This window comes from Gasterosteus aculeatus, chromosome 4, assembly GCF_964276395.1.
Source record: "Gasterosteus aculeatus chromosome 4, fGasAcu3.hap1.1, whole genome shotgun sequence".
Taxonomy (NCBI): domain Eukaryota; kingdom Metazoa; phylum Chordata; class Actinopteri; order Perciformes; family Gasterosteidae; genus Gasterosteus; species Gasterosteus aculeatus.
In genome coordinates this window covers 16,965,101-16,989,139 of record NC_135691.1, presented here as the reverse complement: position 1 = coordinate 16,989,139, position 24,039 = coordinate 16,965,101, and the positions used below count along the sequence as shown (strand labels likewise).

The 24,039-nt window shown below is 44.3% G+C and overlaps 2 protein-coding genes across 2 annotated transcripts in view; both read left to right on the top strand.

The window, feature by feature from the left end:
* The first annotated feature begins 730 nt into the window (after positions 1–730).
* Positions 731–13,794, top strand: fmr1 (fragile X messenger ribonucleoprotein 1). The gene is made up of 15 exons (XM_040173190.2): positions 731–1,312; positions 3,564–3,616; positions 3,712–3,805; positions 4,101–4,172; positions 4,544–4,692; positions 5,424–5,517; positions 6,284–6,400; positions 6,519–6,689; positions 6,853–6,931; positions 7,050–7,171; positions 7,423–7,509; positions 8,692–8,965; positions 9,106–9,306; positions 9,479–9,558; positions 11,780–13,794. The coding sequence occupies exons 1-15, from the start codon at positions 1,262–1,264 to the stop codon at positions 11,993–11,995; spliced, it is 1,860 nt and encodes a 619-aa protein (XP_040029124.2). The 5' UTR covers positions 731–1,261; the 3' UTR covers positions 11,996–13,794.
* Positions 13,795–21,797: 8,003 nt separating this feature from the next.
* The window catches only part of aff2 (AF4/FMR2 family, member 2), a 118,638-nt gene continuing 116,396 nt past the window's right edge, over positions 21,798–24,039 (top strand). The window contains exon 1 of the mRNA XM_040174066.2: positions 21,798–22,061. Coding sequence (XP_040030000.2) covers positions 22,009–22,061 — 53 coding nt within the window. The 5' untranslated portion in view covers positions 21,798–22,008. The remainder of the gene's footprint in view (positions 22,062–24,039) is intronic.

Here is a 24,039-nt window from a genome sequence, read left to right as displayed (position 1 = left end):
GATTATGTCTCCATTAGTGGGTGTAGCAGACAAGTGTCGCTGAATGTTGAGAGTGTGAGAAGACCCGAGAGGTCAGTCTTTATTTTTACTCATTACAAACTACACATTCAACGTGCCATGATTTCCTTAAGAATACGGTTAGACATTCAAATTTAGTGTTTTAGCAGCATTTCATAATTTAAGATATGCTTAATTCATAAAATTTTCCTAAGAGGGCCCATTGTGTCAGGAAACATCTGATGTGGTTTGGTCAAAAAAAAGAAAGAAAAAATGTGAAGAATGCTAAAAATACAAAAACATGGAGGAATAATCTGTGCAGTGACCCTCACTGACAAATTATATGCAGTCCAAAATATATTTTATATATATAGTATAAAATAACGCAGAAGCAGGTGTAAAAACAGCAGTAAATATCCACCATCCAAGGTGCTGAATCCCTCATTGGTGGAGGTCGCAGGTTCCATTTGATTTCCACAGTGGGAGGTGGTGGGGATGAGGAACCAAGGGTCATGACAAGAGAACCCAATTATCAGTGAAGAAAATATAAGCCATTATTTCCACAATCATGCTTTTATTTTGGTGAGTACGCATTGTGAAATAAGAAGAAATAAGTTAGATATGAGCCATTCATCTTTTATCAAAATATGGTTCCACTGCCTAGAGTTAACGGGCCATAGTGCAGGGTTATTATTATTTAACATTAAAACATGAACGTTTTTTCATCGTCAACGAATTGAAAAAACGTTTAACGTTTTAACCAATTTGCAACGTCTTTGGAACGTCGACCATAGACTTCTTTTAAACGTCTTTTCAACTGAAAAAACGACATTCCTGTGTATTACCTGTGGAGAGCAGCAATAGCATTCGATGAGTGGAACCAGCCTCCGATTTCAGTTGAGGAAGAACGCGGAAACGTCACATGGAGAGAATCAACCAGCAGTAGCTGCTACACCACTAATCACACTACATTAACATAACTAGCCCGGACATGCTAACTGAGCCTGCTACGGGAATTCGCTTTTGATCGACCGTACGGACGGAATTGCCGATCTGCAAGAAACCAACGCAAGATTTATAGACGGTCGAAACAACGTTACGGCCACACTCGGTTATCGTGGCTTCTCCTAGCATCCAACGGACAGGCTAGTTTGGCTAGCTACCGAAGCCCAACGATAGCGAACTCTGACTTGGCTAGCGTCAGGCTAGCCAGCTAGCTAGCTAGCTACTAACCTCGCTAACGGTGGCTGTGGTAGCTTGCGTCATGGATGAACTGGTCGTGGAAGTGAGGGGCACGAGCGGGGCCTTTTATAAGGTAAGTCGGGGACTCTCTCTGGGGCTTTTGACGTCCAGCTCACCACGCCATGCTCAAACGTTAGGCTCACTGACATAACATGTTTTTTCTTTTTTGCCGACCAACGTTAGCGACGCGATATCCGCTCGTGTGTCCGGGCCTCGGTGCTTCCGTCCACCGGGACGCGGAGGCAGTACGAATCTGTAAACAAAGCTAACGCCGAGATGCCGCCGTAACCTCAGTGCTGCTCGAACAATGTCCGAGTTACTGGCTAAACCAAACGCTGTGGCGTGGCTGACTACGGTCCTAATCTACGGAGTGATGGCCGGGGGGGGGGGGTGGTGGTCTGGTCGCTGAGGCACAAGTGCCAACAATTCGGTTACGGACTGCAATCCGTAAAAGTAGCGACTAACTTGGTTGCGGATGAAAACAGCACATTGGGGTGTTGTTCGGCTGTGGTCCCCAAGCGGGGCCGATAGTTTTTTGTTTCATCGCGGCTTGTCGACAGTTTGGGGGGCTTTTCCGAAGAGGAGGGTCAACAAGTAACGTTGGGACGATCATGCACTGGAGGGGTTTATGCATTGGCTCGTGTTGACGTTACACACACACCCAACAACACACCTTTTGTTGCTCGTGGATCTGTGGGCAGATGTTGACACAGTGGTGTTGGCGCCATGCTCGGTGTTTGGTGTGGAGAAATCATTTTAAACCTCTCCGGTTACTCGTGTACTTGCAACGAAAGCGTGTTCAAACGTCCCTCGCTGAACGGGTCACCAACAACCTTATTTCCGACACAAGCAAAAGTGAAAGTAGGCCCCTCAGTGCGTTTGTGGGATTATTCAGTTATGCCAAACTGTCACTCAAAGAGTGCTTCAGGGGAAACGAAAGAGATCAGTCAAAAACAGAAGGGGAAGAAATATAAATGATTTGATATTTTTGATTCATTTGATGACTGAGTGGCACATAACTAATCGCAGCCGCAGAGTGAGAGTTTGTGTCACCAGATAAAATGGCAACACGTCCTACCTGCTGACTGGATGCTGCAGCGAACTGCTTTACTAGATTGGCTGCAGTTGGCGAGACTGTGTCAGTGTGGTTGAATTGGGATTGATTACACAGAGTGTCACCGTAGAAGTGTCGCTGCTGCCAGACTAATGTAATGAATATATGAATGTGCACGAGAAAGTGTTTTGAGAGGTAATCAATCGGGCCTGTAAAGCAGCCCGCCAAGCGGCGTTCGTTTATCTCGCGCTGCGTTCAGTGCCAGCTGAATTGTTTTAAATTCCCGAATTGGACGCAGATTTAAATCTTTTGGATTTCCCTTCAAACAAGTTCGACGTGGTCGACAACAGCAGCAGATGAGCTCGTGCCGCTGTTGGCCAGACACGTTGGTTTATGGATGGACGATAATAAACCGGGTTTTATTATTTGGAAGGTTGCTAAGTTATTGCACTCCGAAGCAACTTTCAGAATGTGAGTCCAAAAGAATCCACTGAATGCACTTTCCTTCCCTACCAACACATGAAACCAGAGGCGGTTGTTCTCCTGAAATGAGTTCTGAGAAGTGTACAACCCCACATGGCATTGGCTAGATATTTATTTACCTCTATGAAATAAGCATTTATTGTCTCTAATTGTATGGTTTGAAGTAGATAAGTATGTTTGGTAAAGTTCGTGTACTCCTATGATTCTTGCACTTTTTTGTCGCTGAATGTACTTTTAAGTGGCTCTGGATAAATACTGTGCAATATCTCAATTTCTAAAACATGAGAAACCCCCATGATGTAACCAGAGGTGTGTTTCTCAGTCAGCCATAGTGGTGCTTAGTAGTTCACTTGATAAGAAAGGCCACTTTGACTCTTGGGTCCAGGGATTAATTGACATCATGATTGTGATTGACATGCTCTTTTTTGCGGGAGAGGGGGTGGGCTTTTCTTTTGCTTTATTTCGGACTGATAGATTGCCAGGCTAATGTGACCTGCAGACGGGGCTCTCCCGTCTCTCTCCCCCCTCTAGGCATTGCTTGTCCCACTTGCGGTACTTGACACACATGGGACATTGACTGTGTGAACAACAACCAGAGCCAAAACCTGGCTTGAGCCCAAACAGAAGCATTGGACGGTTTTGGGTGCCACTAACTTCTTTGGGCTCGGGTCAGGCTTTTGGTAACTGTAACCCCGTCACACCCGTGGTTCATGTATCTGTTTTGCTTATTCCTACAGATATACCGAACCCCGGTTTCTCTAACTGTCAATGTCTGTGATTCTTGTAGGCCTTTGTGAAGGATGTTCACGAAGGATCGGTCACTGTGGCTTTTGAAAACAAGTGAGTAACGCACAACACAACATGATACACTGTAAAATGGGACCGTTTGCTTAAGTGACGGACTTCCCTCTTGTTTTCGTGTCCGTCTGTCCCAGTTGGCAGCCGGAGCGACAAATCACGTTCCAGGATGTGCGCTTCCCTCCTCCAACGGGCTCGTGCAAGGAGATCAACGAGAGCGACGAGGTGGAGGTGGGAGACGCTCTATGCTCCACGCTCTCACACCCGCTTCATGACCATCGCATGTAGTTTCCTAAATAGCTTTTTGTTGAAAATCTATATGAAAGCGAATTCATTCCTTTTCTTTAATTACAATGAAAAACGTTGCTGAATGTCTCTTTTTAATAGAACAATACAATGAGCCCAGAGCAGTGTATTCATACATCAAGTGTGCACCGCTGCACTCTTTTCATTGTCATCATCTTGGGTTTGAGTGGTGATTGGGAAGCTTTGTCAGAATGGCCCGTGTTTGTGTGTTTGCTGCCAGGTGTACTCCAGGGCGAATGACAAGGAGCCATGTGGGTGGTGGCTGGCCAAGGTTCGCATGGTCAAAGGAGAGGTAGGTCTCAGATCATCGCACAATGTTGGCCTGGGTATCAACACGTCGGCACCAAGTAGCATTGGGACATGATCTTGTAGCATCATTTACCAGAATGCCCAGAGAAATGATGGCAGCTAGTGAGTTTACTTCCTGTCATTCAAAGGCTTTGATCACTATCCAAATATCTGCTTTTGTGGAAGTGATTAGCTTTAAGCTAACTTGTCACTGCTGTGAGTATCTCTTCCTTTTTTTTAATCTTAGCATCTCCTCCACTGTTTCTCCTTATATCTGTTTTCCCCTCTACCGTCACCAAGTTCTTTCCGGAACATATTTTCTGGAAAATTCTGGAATATTTTCAATGTGCTTAATGTGTCTTTCTCTCTCTCTAGTTTTACGTTATAGAGTACGCTGCGTGTGACGCCACACTGAATGAGATTGTGACGCTGGAGCGGTTACGGCCAGTCAACCCCAACAAACCAGCCAGCAAAACCACCTTCATCAAGATCCGACTGGACGTACCCGACGATCTACGGCAGATGTGAGTTTGGCCTGAGCAATGTGACAAGATAATCGCTCACTGTGATATTGGTTGGAAGCCACGATGGTCCTCACTGTTTTTCCTGCCATTATAACACCCCCCCCCACCCCTCCCCCAATGGTTTTAGGTTTTGGTGGTTGTTTAAATATATGATTCTGTTGGATCACAAGTGCGTGCGGGAGAGTAAACTGTTTATACTCTGTGAAATTGTAGTTTTCTAAAGGCTTGGAGCCGTCTGATTAGAAAACTGCACAATATTTTGCTAGGTATTTCAGAAATAATTTAATATTTTGGAGGATTCATTCAAACATTTGTACTAATGATTCATATACGTGTAACAAAGACACATGGTCACCTCCCTGGCTGTGTGAAATTGAGAGAGGGCCCGGAGGGCGGAAGTCATTTGACTATTACACACAAGGTTACTGTGACGTTATTAATGAAGCTTTAAACTATTTGGTTCAAAACTCCCGGTTCAGATTGTTCTGCAGCGACATGCCATCCCATCTGGTTTGCCCATAGTGGGACCAGCATTACGTCAACAGGTCAATGACCCCAAACACACCTCCGGGCTATTTAAGGGCTATTTGATTCATTTGGCTATTTGCACCAACACGTGCGCATACGGACGTTTAGGCGCTCGCACCAGCTGACAGAGAGAGCGTGCATCCGAATGGACACCACGAGTAACAATGACTAAATTGACGTGAATTATTTCTCTGCGTCGACAGGTGCTCCAAGGAATCGGCTCACAAAGACTTCAAAAAGGCCGTGGGAGCGTTCAACGTCACCTACGACTCGGAGAAAAAGCAGCTCGTCATTTTGGTAGGTTGAGTGATTTGAACAAACACTTCATTGAATTACATTTCATACGTATAAGTCCGTCACTCTTCCATTGACACACTTTCAATTAATGAACAGACCATATCGTATCATATCAGGTTGTAGATCAGGGGTGTCCAGTAGGTCGACCGGTCGATCACTAAAGCAGCGATCGCAGATCGCCTGCCATTGAAAAAAATCCCCTCGGGTCACCACGCATGAAAAACGTGGCAATCCTTGCTTACTAACAGACACATTTCATTTTGTTCAAAAGCAACACTGGGTAGTGATGGAAAGTTCGGATCTTTTTACCGACTCGGTTCTTAGAATCTCGTTCAGTAAAATGAACAAATCTTTCGTCATTCGTTGACGGTGGGGTGGTAAGATAAATTCGCCTCCCGACCGTGTCTTCGGGTCAATGTTTCGTTCATTAAACCAATGCAAGTCCCGATGTGTGGCCACGAGAAAATGAACTAATCTTTTTTATGACTCTCGAGTCCTTGTAAGGATTTGTTCACGAACGACACATCACTAACTGACTCACTAGCTGACTCCTATCAGTCCAAGTATTCTGTATAAGGTAATGGCAAACAATGCATGGAATTGTGACCGTTCCCTTGGTAAATCTCCATGACTCAGTAGGTTAAAAAGTAGCTCGCGAGCCGAAACAGTGCGGGCACCCCTTTTGTAGATGAACTACATCAGTCATATGTTTACAATGAGGTCCTCTGTGACTTGAGCTGTGATTCTTCTTTCTTCTTCTGCCCAGTCTGTGAACGAGGTCACAACAAGGCGGGCCAACATGATGAGTGACATGCACTTCAGGAGCCTTCGCACCAAACTGTCGCTCATGCTGAGGAACGAAGAGGCCAACAGGCAACTGGAGGTAGATCTGAACACCTACAAACCCACTTACAAGTGATGATTTTGTGGTTTTAAAATTACTCTTACGTACTGTATTAAAGTGCTGTCCATCGGGATTCACTCCTCCGTTGTCTCCGCAGAGTTCCAGGCAGCTGGCGTCACGGTTTCACGAACAGTTTGGCGTCCGGGACGACCTAATGGGTCTGGCCATCGGGACCCACGGGGCAAACATCCAGCAGGCCCGCAAAGTCCCCGGGGTCACCAACATAGACCTGGACGAGGAGACGTGTACCTTTCACATATACGGAGAGGTAGGATGTCTCAGTGTTGCGAAGATGGACCAAGAAGCAGGATTGGTGTTCTAGACCCTGATCGCGATCCGGAGGATCAAAGCTCCTTGTTGTTCATGTCGTTGTCCTCACACTAAAACTGCACGAGGTAAGCAAGTGACAGAATGCTGCTGTTTTGTCCAAGGACCAGGACGCCGTGCGCGCAGCGAGGAGTTTCCTGGAGTTCTCTGAAGATGTCATCAAGGTTCCCCGGAACTTAGTAGGTAAGAGAAATCACTCGGTGAGATGATGACGTCATCCATTACTTTCATTCTAAATGAGCCAGACGTTGAACCTTGGAATCCTAGCAGACCTGATTGTGTTTCTGACCTGTTTTTATAGGGAAGGTGATCGGCAAAAACGGCAAACTGATCCAGGAGGTGGTGGATAAGTCTGGGGTGGTTCGGGTTCGCATCGAGCCGGAGAACGAAAAAAAGCCTGCAGCAGTGGCGGGGGCAGACGAGGTCAGTGGGGGGGACCAACACCTCCGTTTACTGAAAGTCACTATGAGGAACGTTCATTATGGCACCGTGGTGTCAGTTAACACGAGGGTCTGGCCTCAATCTCTTGTCCTCTTGCTCTTGTTCGGTTATCTATCTGTAACTCTGATCCCAATAATGCATGTAGATTTACTCCTGAGAGTCTGCCTCGTTTGAGAATAGATCAGATGCAGGATCCTTTATTCTTTCATTTCCTTGTGAAACCTCTCTCACAGGGATTGGTGCCGTTTGTCTTTGTGGGGACCAAGGAAAGTATCACCAACGCTACAGTGCTGCTGGACTATCATCTCAACTACCTTAAGGTGCGTACAATCACCAACACAGCTTTAGCATTGGAACATAATGATGAATGGACTCAAAGGGCTTTAACAGTACATGTCATCAGTCACAGCCATTCATACACTGATGACAGGAGCTACCGCCTGGTCATCTGTGACTAACATTCACACAGCGACACGAGCAGTTTGGGGTTAAGTGTCTTGCACAGGGAGCCGTTGACATGGCGGCTAGCATGGCAGAGAGCCAACCGCCGATATATTAAAATGAATGAGTTTGGGCAGGTTGTTTGTTTCAGTTTTAGTCTATTTGTGTGTGTGTGTATGTATGTATGTGTATATATATGTATGTGTATGTATGTGTATATATATGTATGTGTATATATATATATATATATATATATATGTGTATATATGTGTATATATATATATATATATATATGTGTATATGTGTGTATATATATATATATATACACATCCCACTCCACCACCTTTTCCTCAGTGGGAGAATTGAGCTCTAGTTTGTCCTGCCAGGATTTTAAACCTGGGCCTGAATGCATCAGTGCCGTTCTCCTCCTCACATGGAGGTGATCATTGTGTTTCTAAGCATATGAGACACTGGTTTAGTGCTGCAGAGGGAAGCATGAACCGAAACGAGTCCGTCCATTCTGGATTAAATGCTTCACTTTCGCGGTCCGCTTTTCTCTTTTTTTCGGAGAGCGCCATTTGTTCCTTATTTGTCTCAAATGTTACTGTCTTTCTTTTTACTTCCTTCAGTCTTTTTATTTGGAATTTGCCGCTATATCTCTAATCTGTCTGCCCTGCTGAGGGATATCGCCCTGCCTGGAATGCAAAGACTCGATTGCTATTGGTCTGTGATTTAAGACACTACTGTAAAGACGACCAAAGCTGCGCCAATCTAAAAGTGCGTCAGGTTTTAAATGACAACCATCTGTTTTAGCTTTGTTTGGGGCAGTTTCTGTGTCTGCCATTCAGTGACCTCTGCACTAAAAGATTATTAGTCATCCTGCCTGTGAGGGCAAACGCAGAGACCAGAGAGAGAGAGATCAAGAGGAGAAGCTGCATGCGTGAGCGTAAATCACACAGAACTGTCTTCACTGATCCAGCACATGGATCTAATGACTGTAAAAACGCTATTGGTCCAAATCTAAGCCCTACACGTTGTCATGTGTTCTCCGTTGTCCACAGGAGGTGGATCAGCTGCGCCTGGAGCGTCTTCAGATCGACGAGCAGCTTCGGCAGATCGGAGGTGGAGGCGGGGGAGGAGCGGGAGGAGGGGGAGGAACTGGGCTGCGAAACCTCAAAGACAAAACCTACGTGTTTGATAACGGCATGGGGCTCGGGATGGGGAGAGCAGGACCAGGAGGAGGAAAGCCCTACGGAGGAAGGGGAGGAAGAGGCGGCAGAGGGCAAAGAGGTGGAGGAGCTGGAGGAGGAGGTGGAGGTGCAGCTTTCGCCTCAGGTATGATGAAAAAAAAATAATAATTAATCATAGCTTGCTTAAATATTTTTTTTTATTCTTACACTCAAATTACAGTGCTGTGCTTGTATACATAGGTTAGTAAAATGGAGGTTTGACCTGTACACCCCCCCATCCTGCAGGCACCAACTCGGAGGCGTCCAACGCCTCAGAGACTGAGTCGGACCACAAAGATGAGCTCAGCGACTGGTCGCTGGCCCCGACCGAGGAGCTGCTGACCGGAGGCGGGACCCTGCCCAGACGGACAGACGGGAGGAGGAGACCAGGTGGCGGAGGGCCGAGGGGCCGAGGAGCCAGAGGGAGAGGAGGGGGAGGGTACAAAGGTAGGTGGTAGCTTGTCATCGGCTGTCATTCATCTGTTTTTGCTGCCATTTGGTTTTATCCGTGGGGGCAAAGTTTGAGACTCAAACGCTTGATAAAACCTTTTTTTTCTCATCTATGAAACCGTATTCTATCCTTCTGGACATGATGTATAAATATTTATCTTGGCTTTAGGGGAAGACATGCAGTGGTCTGAGCCGAGGCCTCGTCATGTCAGAGACCCCAAGACGAGAGCGCAGGAAGACACTCTACAGGTAGGACACACACATGGACCTCTCCTATTATCCGCTATGTCTGAGCCACAACACCATCTTGGTTACTGCTCTCGCCAAGAGTAACCATTGGTGCCGGCATGATGACGCTGGAGATGGAATAAGTCCAAACTGGTTCAAGACTCCACCAAAGCATATTTGCTCTTCTTCTTTCGTAGTTAATCTTTTCAATCCCAAGCAGCTTATGAGTTTACAGAGTGCACAGAGAACTTAAACTGTCTTTAGATCAGTATTAAACGTTGCAATGCAAGAAATCAGTAAAAAGTTTTTTTCCTGAATTTCTTTGATCAAACAATGAAGTTTCCACAAATGTCCTCAACGTTGAGAGGACCGAATGGATACATACTGGTCCTCTACTCCTCCTCTGCTCTGTGCCCAGCAGCCTGCAGTTCACAGGACGTTTGTCACATGACTGGTTCACTCACGGCTTCCTAGATGCGCTGCGGAGGGCAGGATTCAATGTTTCTACAGGATCAGCTTGATTGATTTCGCCAAAACCTTAAATGAGATATGTAGAATAAAATGTTTGGACCTGGCGGAAGCTTGTGGCTTACAGGTTGTGCCTATGATGGTGCCGTTTTGGGTCCATAAAAGAAGATTATTAAATAATACCATTTTGACATAAAGTGGCTTAAATCTGGTGCTCAATGTGTTATTTAACACGATGATATTTGAAAGCTATGTTTACAGACTACGTAAAGGCTCCAGCGTCTCATGAGTTAACCAAAGGAAGAGAAGATTCCATGTTGTTCATAGGTTGTAGCTTTGACTTGTGACGCTGACAGTTGGTTTATCGGTGTGAGGCATGTTAGCGCTTGTTTAGGACACGCTGCTTTCTCTCTCCAAGCTGGCTGTCACAGTATCTCATTTGTGTTTTTCTACTTTCTATTTGAACTTTCCTGTTTAAACATCTATTTTCTTCTTTGCATACATATTAAAATATTCAATGAGAGCCGTAATGTGTCTATAAACTATGTCGATGTTACCCAAGAGCTGATCATACAAATGGGGAATGTTGTTGCTTAGCTTCTTCGTCTTTACGTAAAAAGCTGGCCCAGACATTTTCTTCACATCACATTTTTACTGCTGTTTAATACTCCAAAACCGCTGTGAGTAAAGCCTAGTTCACGCTTCTGTATTTTCAGAGAGACGCAAGGACACGCATGTCCCTTGCGTGTCCCTTCCGTGCCTTTTCACACCTCCTTGCGTCCTTGCGTGCGTTGACCCATTTTTCTAGGCTTGTGTCAAAAGCGACGCAAGCCTCCTGCAGCGCACATGGCTGCGATTTGTCCGCTAACTACATCCTTTACGGAGTCTCACATTTCCGCTTTCATAGCCCGATACCACCATTATTAAAACGAAGAATGTTTACGAGAGAACGGACCAAATTGAAGAGCTTTTGTGGGAAGAAATGCGTAAATATGACCACTTCTTCACTAGGCATCTCTTTCCAGCTGACTCCAGGCTGTTGAAGTCACTCACAATGAACAGCCAGGCACATGTTGTTTTTGTATCATTTAGAGGGAAAATGTGTGCTTTTGAGTCAAAAGTTGCTAAACGTGCCAATTTTTTTGAAAATGGCTAAATTTGTTGCTAGGTGCCGTATGAAAAGAAAAGTCGCCCGGCTGGTCTGAAAGGTTGCTGCCAAAAACAAAGTTGCTACATTGGCAACACTGCGACTGCTACGTGGAGCAGCAAGCCGAGGGCGTAGCGGCGTTCCTTCGGTGTTGATTGTCATTGAGCTGCAGACACGTGATTACATTTCCTCACACGAAGGACAGGAGATTGTTTTTCTTTTACGCAGCAAAGCGTTCACTAAATATACAAATAATAAATTCTGTCTGTAGTCCCTAGTGGATGGTGGTAGGGTGTGGGGAACATTAAAAAGATGGAAACTTTCTTGCCTAGGTGCCTAATTGAATGGTAGAGGAAACACTCTATGCTTTGGAATTTTAGTTGATCGTATAAATACTAAATGTATACACCAAGATTTCACATAATGTTCGGTCATTTTTAAGTCATGGATATCTATTGGTCAAAATGTGTACGAACCCTGCTGATAAATAACCCCATCCTGCTCTAAGGTGGAGTATGTGGAGTCTTCTTATCGGACGCTTGATTCAAAATGAGCCTGGAACCGTCGCTGATCGTACTTCAGATCATATTTCCCCTCCAGACTGTACGTATTTCCTTTCTCTCGTAGATCCGCGTGGACAGCAACAACGAGCGCAGCGTGCAGCACTCCTCAGGGGGGAGAGGAGGCGGCGGGGGAGGGCCTTTGTCCGCCCAAGGTGGCGTTGGCGCCGTCGCCACCGGTGCCGATGGCCCGCCTCGCCACCACCATCAGAGACCCATCAGAGACCGAGGGATGAAGAAGGACAACCAGGACGCTCCTCCGCTGGTGAACGGAGTGTCGTAGACGCACCACTGGTGGACCTTCTCACTTAGACACACACACACAGACACACACATGCAACTCATCCTAAACCATTGTAGAGTCTCTCGCTTTTTTTCTTCCTGTCTTTTGTCAAACACGTGAATACACCAATCTCAGCAGCACGGAAAAGGTAGACCTGAGGCGATCTGCTCGCCAGCTCTTTTGACTCTCTTGAGGGTAAAGGTCCGGTTTGTCCCCGACTGCTCCGGTGTGTCCTGCTCTTTGCCAGAGGGACACATAAAGGAAACAGTACTTTTTGGGCAAAAGATGAGTTATTTGACTCATTTTGGAGAGGCACTGCGCCCAAACGTCATTGGCAAATCATGCTTTTTTTTTTCCTATTTTCAAATGAACTAAATCGGGTGTTCTTTTTTTGCCCCTGCCCATGTTTGGATTTCCTCGTACAAGAAAAATGAAATAAAATCAAGAAAATACTTGGTTGACAAGGAAACCAAGAATTACAGCAGGATGAAAACCTCCCTGCTGTATGACCTTTTCTACTGCCCCTGTTAGTTGTAAAGATGATCTGACTGCGCACGTCACTGTTTCCCACTTGTTGGGAATTTATTTTTGATGGTCTGCAGCTCCAAAATCCATCATCTGAGGAGGTCAACGTTTCCCATGTTTTAAGGTAAATTGGGAGCAGGCATACACAGGGCAACAAAACTACCAACCAATTATTCTCCTATCGTTTAAAGTCGTCTGTGTTTTTGACAATTTAGAACAAAGCATGATCTCAACCAGGTGTTAGACGTACCACTGGGGAAACATAAATCTGAGGCACTCTGTAGTGTTTTAAGCTTCTGACCGGAGCAAAGACGGTAACTCCAAAGAGTCTTCGACAGGGTACAAAATGTCTTGCACTGCTGTTATATTTAAAACCAATGACCTTTGACGGGGACACCTGGCGAGGCCAACAATGACGGGGCGCGCGTGCGTATGCTGACGCGTTCGGTTCGACACACCTTGTGCTCAGAACCAGCAGCGAGCAGCCAGGCCCTCTTCACCGGCCCAAATGGTATCAGAAATTCTTTGTACAAAAAAAAAAAAAAAGGTTTTTTAAGCAGACTGCATGATCATCAAAAGTTTTTTAATTCCCCCGCACAAGGTGTCATGTCCACAGTCACTCCAGAGGAGTGAGCAATCAATTTGATGTAATGGCGGTAAGAGCCCCAGAGGAATACACTAGGAAGACCGGGGAGGTATTTTAAGAAATTCCAGAAATCTGAACACCAAGTAGCTACTGTAATATAATAGAATCCTAAATTCTGCATACAACGGGCAGAGCAGCTCCAACCTGCATAATCCACAAAAGCATACAGTAGAAGCTGTGACTCACAACCTTACCACAGCCACGAATTGAGGCGCCCTCCATGCGTTCCTCACTACAATGTTTCTGCACCGTCGGCGTCCTGTGCCAGACTGACAGGGGCCCGTTGGACCTCAAAAGTGGGCTGTTTCCCAGCGAGGGCTTAGGCTGTTAGCGTTTGTCTAGTTCCACTCACTTACATTTAACCAAGCACTCTTGGACGGATGCCAGTGAAATAATTCCAGTAACTCTCTTTGCTTTCAGACAAACCTGATCAGTTGGCAGGGTTAAGGCGGCAACTTGGTGAATGTAAAACTCGTGTCAGTTGATCACATGAGCTTTTCTTTAATTTATGAAAATCTTTGTATTTAACCTTTTTTGTTATGCAGTTAGAAAACCTGTTTGAAGTATCACTGTAGAAGAAATGTTTCATTGAGTTATACCTTGAGAAAATAAAAAAAAAATAATAAAATTGTTGTAAGTTTTAATTCTTCCTAGTTTTCCAACTTATTCTTGGCCCGTCCCCGCCCACATTTTTTGGTTCATTTCCCCGGCTGTATTTTGAAAACGGAAGGGCGGAGGAATTTTAACTTTGAATTTGAGAATTAATTATATCATTCTCGAATCTCGATTAAACTAAAATACCAGGTCTTGTTCCGCACTTCTTCCTCTGCCCAAAGCAGTTCCACTAAAGCTAACCGACAAACCTAGTCCAGACATTACAATTGGGTTTGATGAACTATTCTAGCCTGTTATCTGAGATTTACTTTTTAAATCCCCTCAAAGGCTTTAACAAAGTCTTGTGTGTCTATATCCTGCCACTTTTTGATTTCATAATGATTATTATCTTTGTGCCTTGGATTTATACTTCTTCTTTTCAAGATGTTTACACTGTAAGCCCTGCACCCTCCTCTTGTGGTTTTTACATGTAGTGTAGAAAGTATTTTGGGGATTTATAATCGGACAGCGGTTGAAAATAGCAAGAAAAGGTCACTGTAAAATAACAAAACAAAGTTTGTCTTGGTGTTTCTGGGCATTTGTAGTATGAAATAATGTAATCATAAAATCTAATCTCATATGGTTTCTACAGTTTCGGAATTGTTCAGGAGTAGTCAATAATTTATCGTGATGCTCAAAGGTTTATTTTTATGTTTTCTTTCAACGCTAATACGCCAGAAGGCGCTTTGATTAGCTTAGCTCAGCTAAAGACGGTAAACTAGCCTGGCCATGGCCAAAATCTGCCCAGTACTGCTTCCTAATTAACATATATCCATAATGACCATTTTGTTCTGGGTGAATGTGTACAGAAAATTAAATTATATTGCATGCAATCCGTGTAATTCCTGGCCAGGCACTGGGACTTCATTATTAGCTATTTACCCATTGCGTCCAGTCTTTACGCTAAGCTAACTGACAACTGGCCCCAGCACTTCTTGTCAAACTCAAGCATAATTCCAAAATATGAAACATTTTTTTAAAGTGCCATATATTGGGAGAATCAGTGAGCAAACGTTGTATTTCAAGTTCAAAAGAGCCCATGTGCTGCAATAGTGCATAGGGATATTGATTCGTAGCTAGAAAGATGCTGAGAGAAACCACAACATGTTTTTTGTGCCATGTGCCTTTTAATAGCAGCTTGTAACACAAGCTAGACGTAAATCCGAGGACCAGAGGGATAAAGATGGCTACTGCCGTGACGTCATTGTTTCTGCGCTTCCTTTAAACTCAAAGTAACCGTCTGCTTTAACCATCCGATACCATTTAAACACTGAAGGTATTTCCATGTACAATAATAATAAACCCTGTAGCTCCTGGCTTGGTTCAGTTGATCTGTGAAGCGGATTCACTTGCTTTTATAGGCCTGTGCCATTTGCAACCCTGAGGCCCTCATGTACGTACATTTGCAAACGTAGCTTTTATCAGCTTACGTTGTGTTTACAAAAGCTGCAGTTTAACTCCCACTTTCCCCTTGACCCTCACGCATGACACGGGAAAGCTCAATGTTTAGGCTACAGGCGATCAGTGCAGCATGTTTGTACATATACCTCACCAAGCGTTTACGCTCACTTTTAGTAGTTTGGGGAGGGGTTTTTTTTGTTTAAAAAAAAAATACAATACACTACATACTTTTTTGTTAGTGTTCTATTGTCAGATTTCTCCTTGATTCCAGTTCAGCTGGTTTAACCAGACATCAATCAGCTTTGAGTAAATGACACACGGGGGAACTTTTACCTTTTACTTGGGAAATGTCACAAGATAAACAGTCGTAACACGATGATCACAAAACAAGTTAATCAAGTATTGTTTTTTCTCCCTCACTAATCTTTTGCTTTCACTTGCCGCCTACACTGCAGCCACGTTGGAAATTTTATTGCCAGTGATTATTCTCTGCATTGTATCAAGTGAGTAACATCTATAATGTCAATAGAGCATTGATAGTATGAGGTTGCTTGTATTGTAAAAAATAAGTGTGCGGCATATATGTATATACTGATAAAATGATTTGTCTTAGAAAAAAGATTTGTACTATCGTTTCAAATGTGCACTTATCTTGATATTTTCTCTTTTTTGCTGTTTAATATCGGTCAAATGCTAGAACGAATAATAACCTCAATGATGTGTGATGATGAATTATCCTCTAGCAGGGTTGAGTCACACATTAATATTAAAATGGCCATATGGCTGCAGAACACGATGGGGAAAAACATCAAATTACTAAAAGAGAGGGTGAGTTATGTGATTATTTAAAATCCAAATTAATAGAAACACTAGAACTTTCACTGGCGTAATGACATGGTAACCATATACAGTATATAGCTGGAATTTGGCTTTCTTAATACACCAATGCATCAGAAATAATTTGTGCATTTATTTGTGCAGAGATCCAACTTCCAACGTTTTTAAGAAGTTGTAATAGTTGTAAATCAGATCTAAATTCTTCTGGCTTCTGGCATTAAGCTCCCACACCGTAGTTTGGGGGAAAGTTTTCCCCCTGCAATAACTTAATCCATATTTGTGAATAACATTTGATGGTGGATTCTCCCCTTTAAGAAGTAGAAAGAATATTTGTTGTCTCCTGGAGTTTCTGTCTCTCATAAAGAGACCCAGCATTGTTGAATAATTACAGATGTTTGACTATATTTATTATCAAGTCACAATCACATTCAAGTTGGATGCATTTGAAGGGTTTTACAGACGTTACTGAGTCACGCCAGAGGCGATGAATTTCTTTGCATCTGTGCCTGACCTTTAACCTGCTTGTTGGTGTATTTCACTGCGCCTCCAAACGCCAGGTTTGACTGCAGGAATTCAACCAACAAAAGCAGTTTTATAGCTTGTGCTATAAAATGTCCATTTTTGAAAAAGAAAAGGAGGACTGTTGCATGCTGACCATTTTGGGGTCATTGGAGGATTTGAGAATTAATGCATTTTTCAAAGGTTTGATTGAGAGGTTTCCATAACTGGATGTTACATCATGATCCAATCGTGTTGTGAGCTGCCATAGAAACCACTAACTTGAGATGAGTAGATTCAAGATCAGGGCAGAAAAGTAGTGTCTTGGTCCCAAATGTGAAAAACCTTGCAAAATGGTCAAATGGAATATAAACCATTTGGCAGATGTACTATTTTTGAGATAGTGCTTTATTGCACTTGTTTATTGTTTTGGCATGTCACTAATACAGTCCTCTGTCTCCAGTACATTAGAACATTGCTATACTTAATTTGATACCAGTTGAAGGCTACCAAAACTAATAGTTAGAGATGGATTTCGAGTGAGTAATTGCTTTTTTATAATAAAAGATCACTGTTTTATCACATTTTAAACTTTTCATGTTAGAAATGACCACTGGACTACGTAACGACTACGACAAATACGTAACGGTAGTTTTCGTATTGTTTACCATTTTTCTCTTGAAATGTTGAGGGTGTTCTCCAGCACAATGCGGGGGGGGGGGGGGGGGGGGGGGGGCTCCCTTTTATTGATATTCAACTGTCGTGATTGTGTGATGTTCTGTTGTACAGAGTGTACTTTTTTTTTTTTTTACCCGTGATCCAAATGGTTGTAGGGGGGATGCTAGTAATGACCGGGACACAGGGATATTACATCGGGAATGAGACTGAATTAATGCATTCTTACACTTAGATACAACGCCTGAAATCCTCACTTTATATGTCAAGCATCAATAATGCAGAAAGCGTGACATTTTGAATTAGCGACTCCCAATCCAGTTCTAAAAATATAAAATCCTTTTAACTGTAGAAATGTCCCATATGAACATTTGGGAACCCACTAAGCCTTCAGTCCGGTTGGGGTTACAACGCAGTCAGTGCAGAGGCACACATGGAGATAAGTGTTGTTGCTTTCTAGTAAACAGCCGATCACAACAGTCATATATTTGCAGAATATACATAAATAACCAATGTAAACTCGTCACATTGTGGGCTGAGTACCAGAAAGTACTTAATCCAGGGGATTTATAGTTAGATAGTTATATATAGATAGTCCAAATAAAAGCTGTAAATTTTGTGTGCATCCTTTTCCTTTTGTACATGATACTGCCATGTTAAGATGGGTTGGGTTGACATGTCTGTTATAGTGAAATATATTTTTTATGCAAGCCGTTTGAATAAATAAAGGTTGATCTTCCTCCATTAGCTCCGCCTCACTTTATCTCTCAATAACTGGGCTTGAGACGCCCCCCCCCTCATTACTAACACCCTCACACTCAACACAACCATCTAAAGCAAGTTAGGGGTTATCTCAAAATGTACTGATTCATCTTCCTCAGTCTGGCCATAAGAGACAGATGTTGCAAATCCCAGATTTTAGGGTGGACATTTTGTTTTCCTTCTTTATGACTAAGCAGCTTTTTGAGACTTCAGAACAGCGTGTTTTTAGCTAAATAATGTCAGCATGCTAACGTGCCCACAATGGCTAAAATGCTAATGTTTTTAAATAGATAAGATAAGATCATCCGTTATTAGTCCCACAACGGGCAAATTTACGTATGGCAGGGATAATGTTCACCATCTTGATAGCATGCTAACATCTGTAGATAAACACAAAATAATCAGTTTGGTCACAAAAAGTGTTTTTTTACAAACTGAAGAACATTAGCTGACGATGGTGTTGGATGAAAAGTCACACAAGAGAGATAACGATTCGTCCCAAGCAGAACAGCAAAAGTCCCAACGACCTGAATAAACCGATAATGTAAAAAATGTTTATTAGTACAGCTTTAACCTGTTTTTAATTGTAAAACTAAGGAAAAACATCAAGTACAAAAAAGTAACGTTGGTATGCTGCAGCATTGTGGCCTTGAATACGATCAGCATGTTTGGTGCATTAGTGAAATGCTCAGCATTAAAGGTAACGCAACGCCCCCCCCCCCCCCCCCACACACACACTGCTCGGACAAAGGAAAACTCTTGAGATCATATAAGCATAATACGTGTTCTGAATGCAAATTGGTTCATTATAACCTGGACGACTGTAAAAATGATGTGGGTAATATTCCTAACAGAAATACTTCAGACAGCACTTTAATAACAACGGGGAAATGTTAATTGAGTTCTTCAGAGATTCAAAATGCGGCGTGTTAAATGGGAGATTACCCTTGAGCAAGAATAACTTCACTTCAGTTTCACTTAAAGGGAAAGCACTAGTAGAATATATTATTGCCCCACATGAGGGCTGAAACAATTAGTCATTTTCTGTGTCTTTACCCTAAATGAATTTATTGAGAGATTATGGTGAGAGTTGTAAAAGTTGTACATTTAAAAGAGTTTTTTCAATGCAAATGAATTACTTACAAACTCATAATGCCCAACAATTTTGGAAAAATGTGATTAGCATGAATAGTTTATAGTTTATTTATATTAAGGATTGCGCTCTTCAAATAAAAGCCTCTACTTTTGGTGATCGAAGTTGATGACCAGTCGGTGGACAAATGATTTAGTACTAATCACTGAGTGCTACTCGGGAAAAAGATCGGCAGTTAGCCATCCACACGTCCAGGACCTAAAACAATGTTTTCATTACTCATTTAAAAGACATCTGGGGAAGTTTTAGTGATAATAATTCCTAACCCACAAACATCAATTGAACAAAACATTTGTGCAGCAAACAAGTACAAAAAAGGAGAGGGAACCTCAATTTGGCAATTAAAATCACCCTGTATAAATTTACTATCGGTATCTCTCTGGCATTAAACCTTTTTACTAGTAATAAATGGGTCTCAGGCTACCTAAATGTGTTCATTTAAGTTCACAACAGGTTAATAAGTAAGAAATGTATTTTTTTCCCCATAAGGTGTGAATGACAAGATCCAACTACTTTGTCTAAATGATGTAGTACTCATTCCCAGCCACATGGGAGCGCTGTGGACCCTTGTTAATCCACCACCTGAGGGAGAGGGAGAGAGAGAGAGAGAGAGGGGGGAGAGGGGGAGAGGGGGGGGGGGGGGGGTATTGAACATTCTCGACATGCACTTCTCAACTTCTGCTTCAAGATACACATCGAGTATAATGAGCTGAAAGCTGAGAAACTCTGGCCTTTGTTTTACTTCTGGGCTGTGTGAGTGTTTATGCGTGTGTGGATGTGTGTGCGCGTGTGTGAGCGTGTGTGCGTGTGGCACTCTATGTGTCATTTTTTAAATTACCGTCACAGCTGTGGCTTTAAAAACACTGAAAAAGACAGCAAACACACACACACACACACACACACACACACACACACACACACACAAAGGGAGAACGTCCAAACAAAGACCTCCATCAGTAAAGGCCGTGCGTTGGGACGGTGTGTGTCTCTCTGCGTATGTTATCCCTTAATTACATTTTTTCTTGTCATTTAATTCTCTTTCTACTCAATGTGCAATTGCCTTTTTTTAAAAGTCCGCCACATCTTCCCGTCTCTCTCTCTCTCTCCAGTCATTCCCTGTCCTTCAGTGTCTGACCTAGTTTTGGACAGCCTTTCTTATACACACACACACACACACACACACACACACACACACACACACAACCAGTGTTCCTGCAGGTGCTTCAAATCCTTGGAAATTGTTTGAATGTTAATGTGGTGTTTTTCGAATCCGGAGACGTCTGGAATATTGATTTGCGACGAGCTGGAATTGATCAAGGTCACAAAACCGCCTTTTCAGACTGTTTGGCTTGTGGCGGGCAGTGCTGTTTTTATTCCCATCATGCTCTATGGTTAACTCTGGCATCTTCATCTGGGGCTGCTGCTTGTATTTGTGTGATGCAGAACAGTGCTGGCATGTTGCCCCAGTCTACCGAAATACACACACACACACACACACACACACACACACACACACACACACACACACACACACACACAGTGTATCTTCAAAATATTACTTCCGATACATTTGGACTTCTCGTGTTCTGGCCTCATGACTGAAAACACGCGGCCTTCTGCGTAGGAGGCGGCGAGGGGTGATGTCACAGAGGCGCCGCGGTCCCGGCGACGGCACGTGCTCAGCGAGAAGTTTTCAACCATCTGGTCGGTCATTATTCGCGGCGAGGCGCGAGCGGCGACGGAAGGGAAAAAAAAGAAAAACGTGCCGCCGGGCAATGTGTCGCCACGAGGGAGCGTGACGGAGAGCGAGGGCGGCGGGCCGCTAAACTCGTTATTAACACGCCGCGGCCCAACTAGGGGAGCTGGCGGGCGAAAATAGAGAAGCAAGGGGTCATAGATAATATATACGAAGAGTCCTGATTCTTTTTGTTGTCAGCGTGCGCGATATGGTTGATTTACTCAATCCCATGTGTACGGTTTAAGCACATGCAAAGAGAGAGTCGTGGTTTCTATGAGGAGCCCACAGAAGGAAATTCTCCTATTTTGTACTGAATTTGCTTAACATCATGTACGTAACATACATCGACTCGTAGATTCATTTACCTTCTGAACGTTTGTGACTAAAGGTAGGTATATTAAAATGCCCAGCTACTGGTTTAAATGATACAGGGGTGGAGGGGTCTGGCTCCGGCCTGGGGGGGCCCTTCTCCCCCTTGTGGTGGAACAGAGCATCCCCGTCGCTCACTGAGAAGAAAAGAATCCCCTTTGACGAATAGGGATATTCCCCCGTTTCTGAGTCCGTTGCATCCTATAATTCATGATCAGCGGTGATCAGTGACATGTGAGAAGCGTGCAGGTCATTTCACCGACCTCCCGTGCTGCTTCCTGCAGGCCGAAGACGCCTCTGATTCCACGTTATCTGGCACATTTAAGCCCCTTTTCACTGAAGTGACACACAAAGCGTCACTTTATGGGGCAAAGAGCGTCAAGGGTTATTTGTGCGTAAGCTCCATGGGGTAAAAATAACTCTTACTTGTTATGAAGGAAACACGTTTGCACTGAATATATGTCAGTGTGACTTCAGCCCTCTCCCTCCCTCCTTCTCCCCGCTCTCCCTCTTTCTCCCTTCCTCCCTCCCTCCACCTCTGCCTGCCTGACTGTCAGCTCGCCTCGACCACGTAGCAGCTTCCTGGCAGCGGCAGCCGCTTGTGTCTACTCTCTCCCTCCTCTCTGACTCACACACACACACACACACACACACACACAGACACACACACACACATAGTCAGTCAGTCAGCACCAGTAGCCGATGTAGAACCACGTAGCACTAGCTTTGGATTTTAACCACCAGCCGAAGCGACAATGGATCTCTTCGAATTTGACTTTTTCAGAGACTGGGAGCTGGAGCAGCCATGGTAAGTCCTGCGCACCCTGCTGTTATTATTATTATTGTTGTTATTAATATTATTATTAATATTAATGTTCGCGTTTAATGGGGACGCTTTGGGCGTTTTTCAAAGAGGAGCGAGCGGTTTTCTTCCAGTTGGAGATGTGAAGGAAGCCAAAGTGAGTCCCGGAGAGACTCGTGCAAACCGTCTTTCTTTGTCACAGTGAAGCTGCCGCTGTGGCTCGAGACGAACCGGGAGGCTCGCGCGCAGCCTGCTCCAACGCGCACACGCGCGCGCGCGCGCGCACCCATGGGCGCACGGCTCGTTTTCCTCATTGACCGCCGCAGAGGGGCTTCTGGGGGGGGGGGGGGGGGGTCTGTTAGTTGTCGATGTGAGCCCGCGCCGGCTCGGCGTGACTGAGCGGTGACACGGCGCGGTCACGCTGACCCGCCACGACACGTTGGGTGACGCGCAGGTCAGCGCGCAGCGGGTCTGAGTTGAGTCCATCCAGTGGTGCAGAGAACGAGGTCAGGTCAGCGTGGCCTCCACCTGCAGCACAGGTGGTGCTGATGCTGGTGTGTCCGGATTGCGATTGAGATGTGTTTGGGATTGAGATTAGTTTGTGCATATTGTCAAGTTCTCTCCAGCGTAGTTGTGGTTCCCATGTGAGTGTGAGATGAGCTGCAGGCTGGTGGTGATCAGAGCGACTTCTCCACGAGCTCAAACCAGCCGTTGGTGGATTGATTGGTGGATTGCCAAAAAAAATCTGCAACTTAGCTTATCAATTGGCCTTTCTGTTATAGGAAACCTTGCTTCCAGTCTCTCTGATGAGTTGAAATGATATCTTTGGGTTTCAGATGTACCGGAAAAACCATCACCCTGGACGCTTCTTACCAAAATATCCATTTAGATAATTGAACAGAAATCCCTTGAGCGTTGTTTTCAAGCTGGTCGGATCAGAAGTGGCGTGGCTCAGTGTCATTTTGAAACACTTTCGCCTTTATTTACTTTGTCCACCAGAGAGCACTGGTAGTTTGATTTTTATTTTTTAAAACATGTAACATGATATGTTTAGAAAGTACAACAAATAATAAGAAGGAGAAAAATAAGAGCAATCAAAATGGTCTATGATCTGTAAAGCTGCATCCCAGGTCCCTGACGTGCAACTTGTATTTAGAACCCTCGGTTAAGGTGTCGCGCATGCAGCAGAGGACACAGGAACAAAGACTCACACGGGTCGGGTGTCATTTGAGGCTTTTACAACCTACAAGATGACTGAGAGGCCGAATGAGATTATTCTCTTCTTTTGAAATTCCTTGCAAAATGGACTGGTAGAGAAATCAGACACTATGGGACATGCAGGCCAGCTAGTCAGCTCAGGCCCTGGCTGTACTGGCCAGCTCCCAGTTCAGACTGCAGTTATACAGGGAGCTTTTATCCAAAGCCATTTACTATTTACTTTTTTGCCCAGTTACAGCCAACCCTGAAATTAGTGGATTCCTGGGAGAGTCTTTTCTGGATGAATATAAAACAAAAAAAAATGTCAGCGTGGGTAAAAAACAATGTTTCATTCAAATTTCTACAAGCCGGATTAATATTGTGCTTAAGATGTTCTGGTTGTTTGAGGTGACGTGACATCCACATCTATCGGGAAACCCTTGATGTGAAAAAACACGCTGTGTTGGATGAATCCTGTGTTGGGAGGAGGCTGTTTTACAACTAGTAAGGCGAGTGAGGAGGGCCGTCTCCACCTCCACCGGGTGCTGTAGTGGGGGGGGCGACAACTTGGCAACCGCGAAGCTGCTGCTTCGAACTGCCGTACTCAGCAGGGGAGAGATGTGACACACACTGCTGTCCCTCAGCAGCCACACACGGGAACCCTCCCCCCTCCCCCCACTGTGCACGGTACTTAACCCCCCACTGCTGAAGTGGAGACGCTCTGGGCTCAACGGCAAGCTTGTGGGGTGAGGGGGGGCCAACACATGTAACCCGCTGCCAGCGGCAC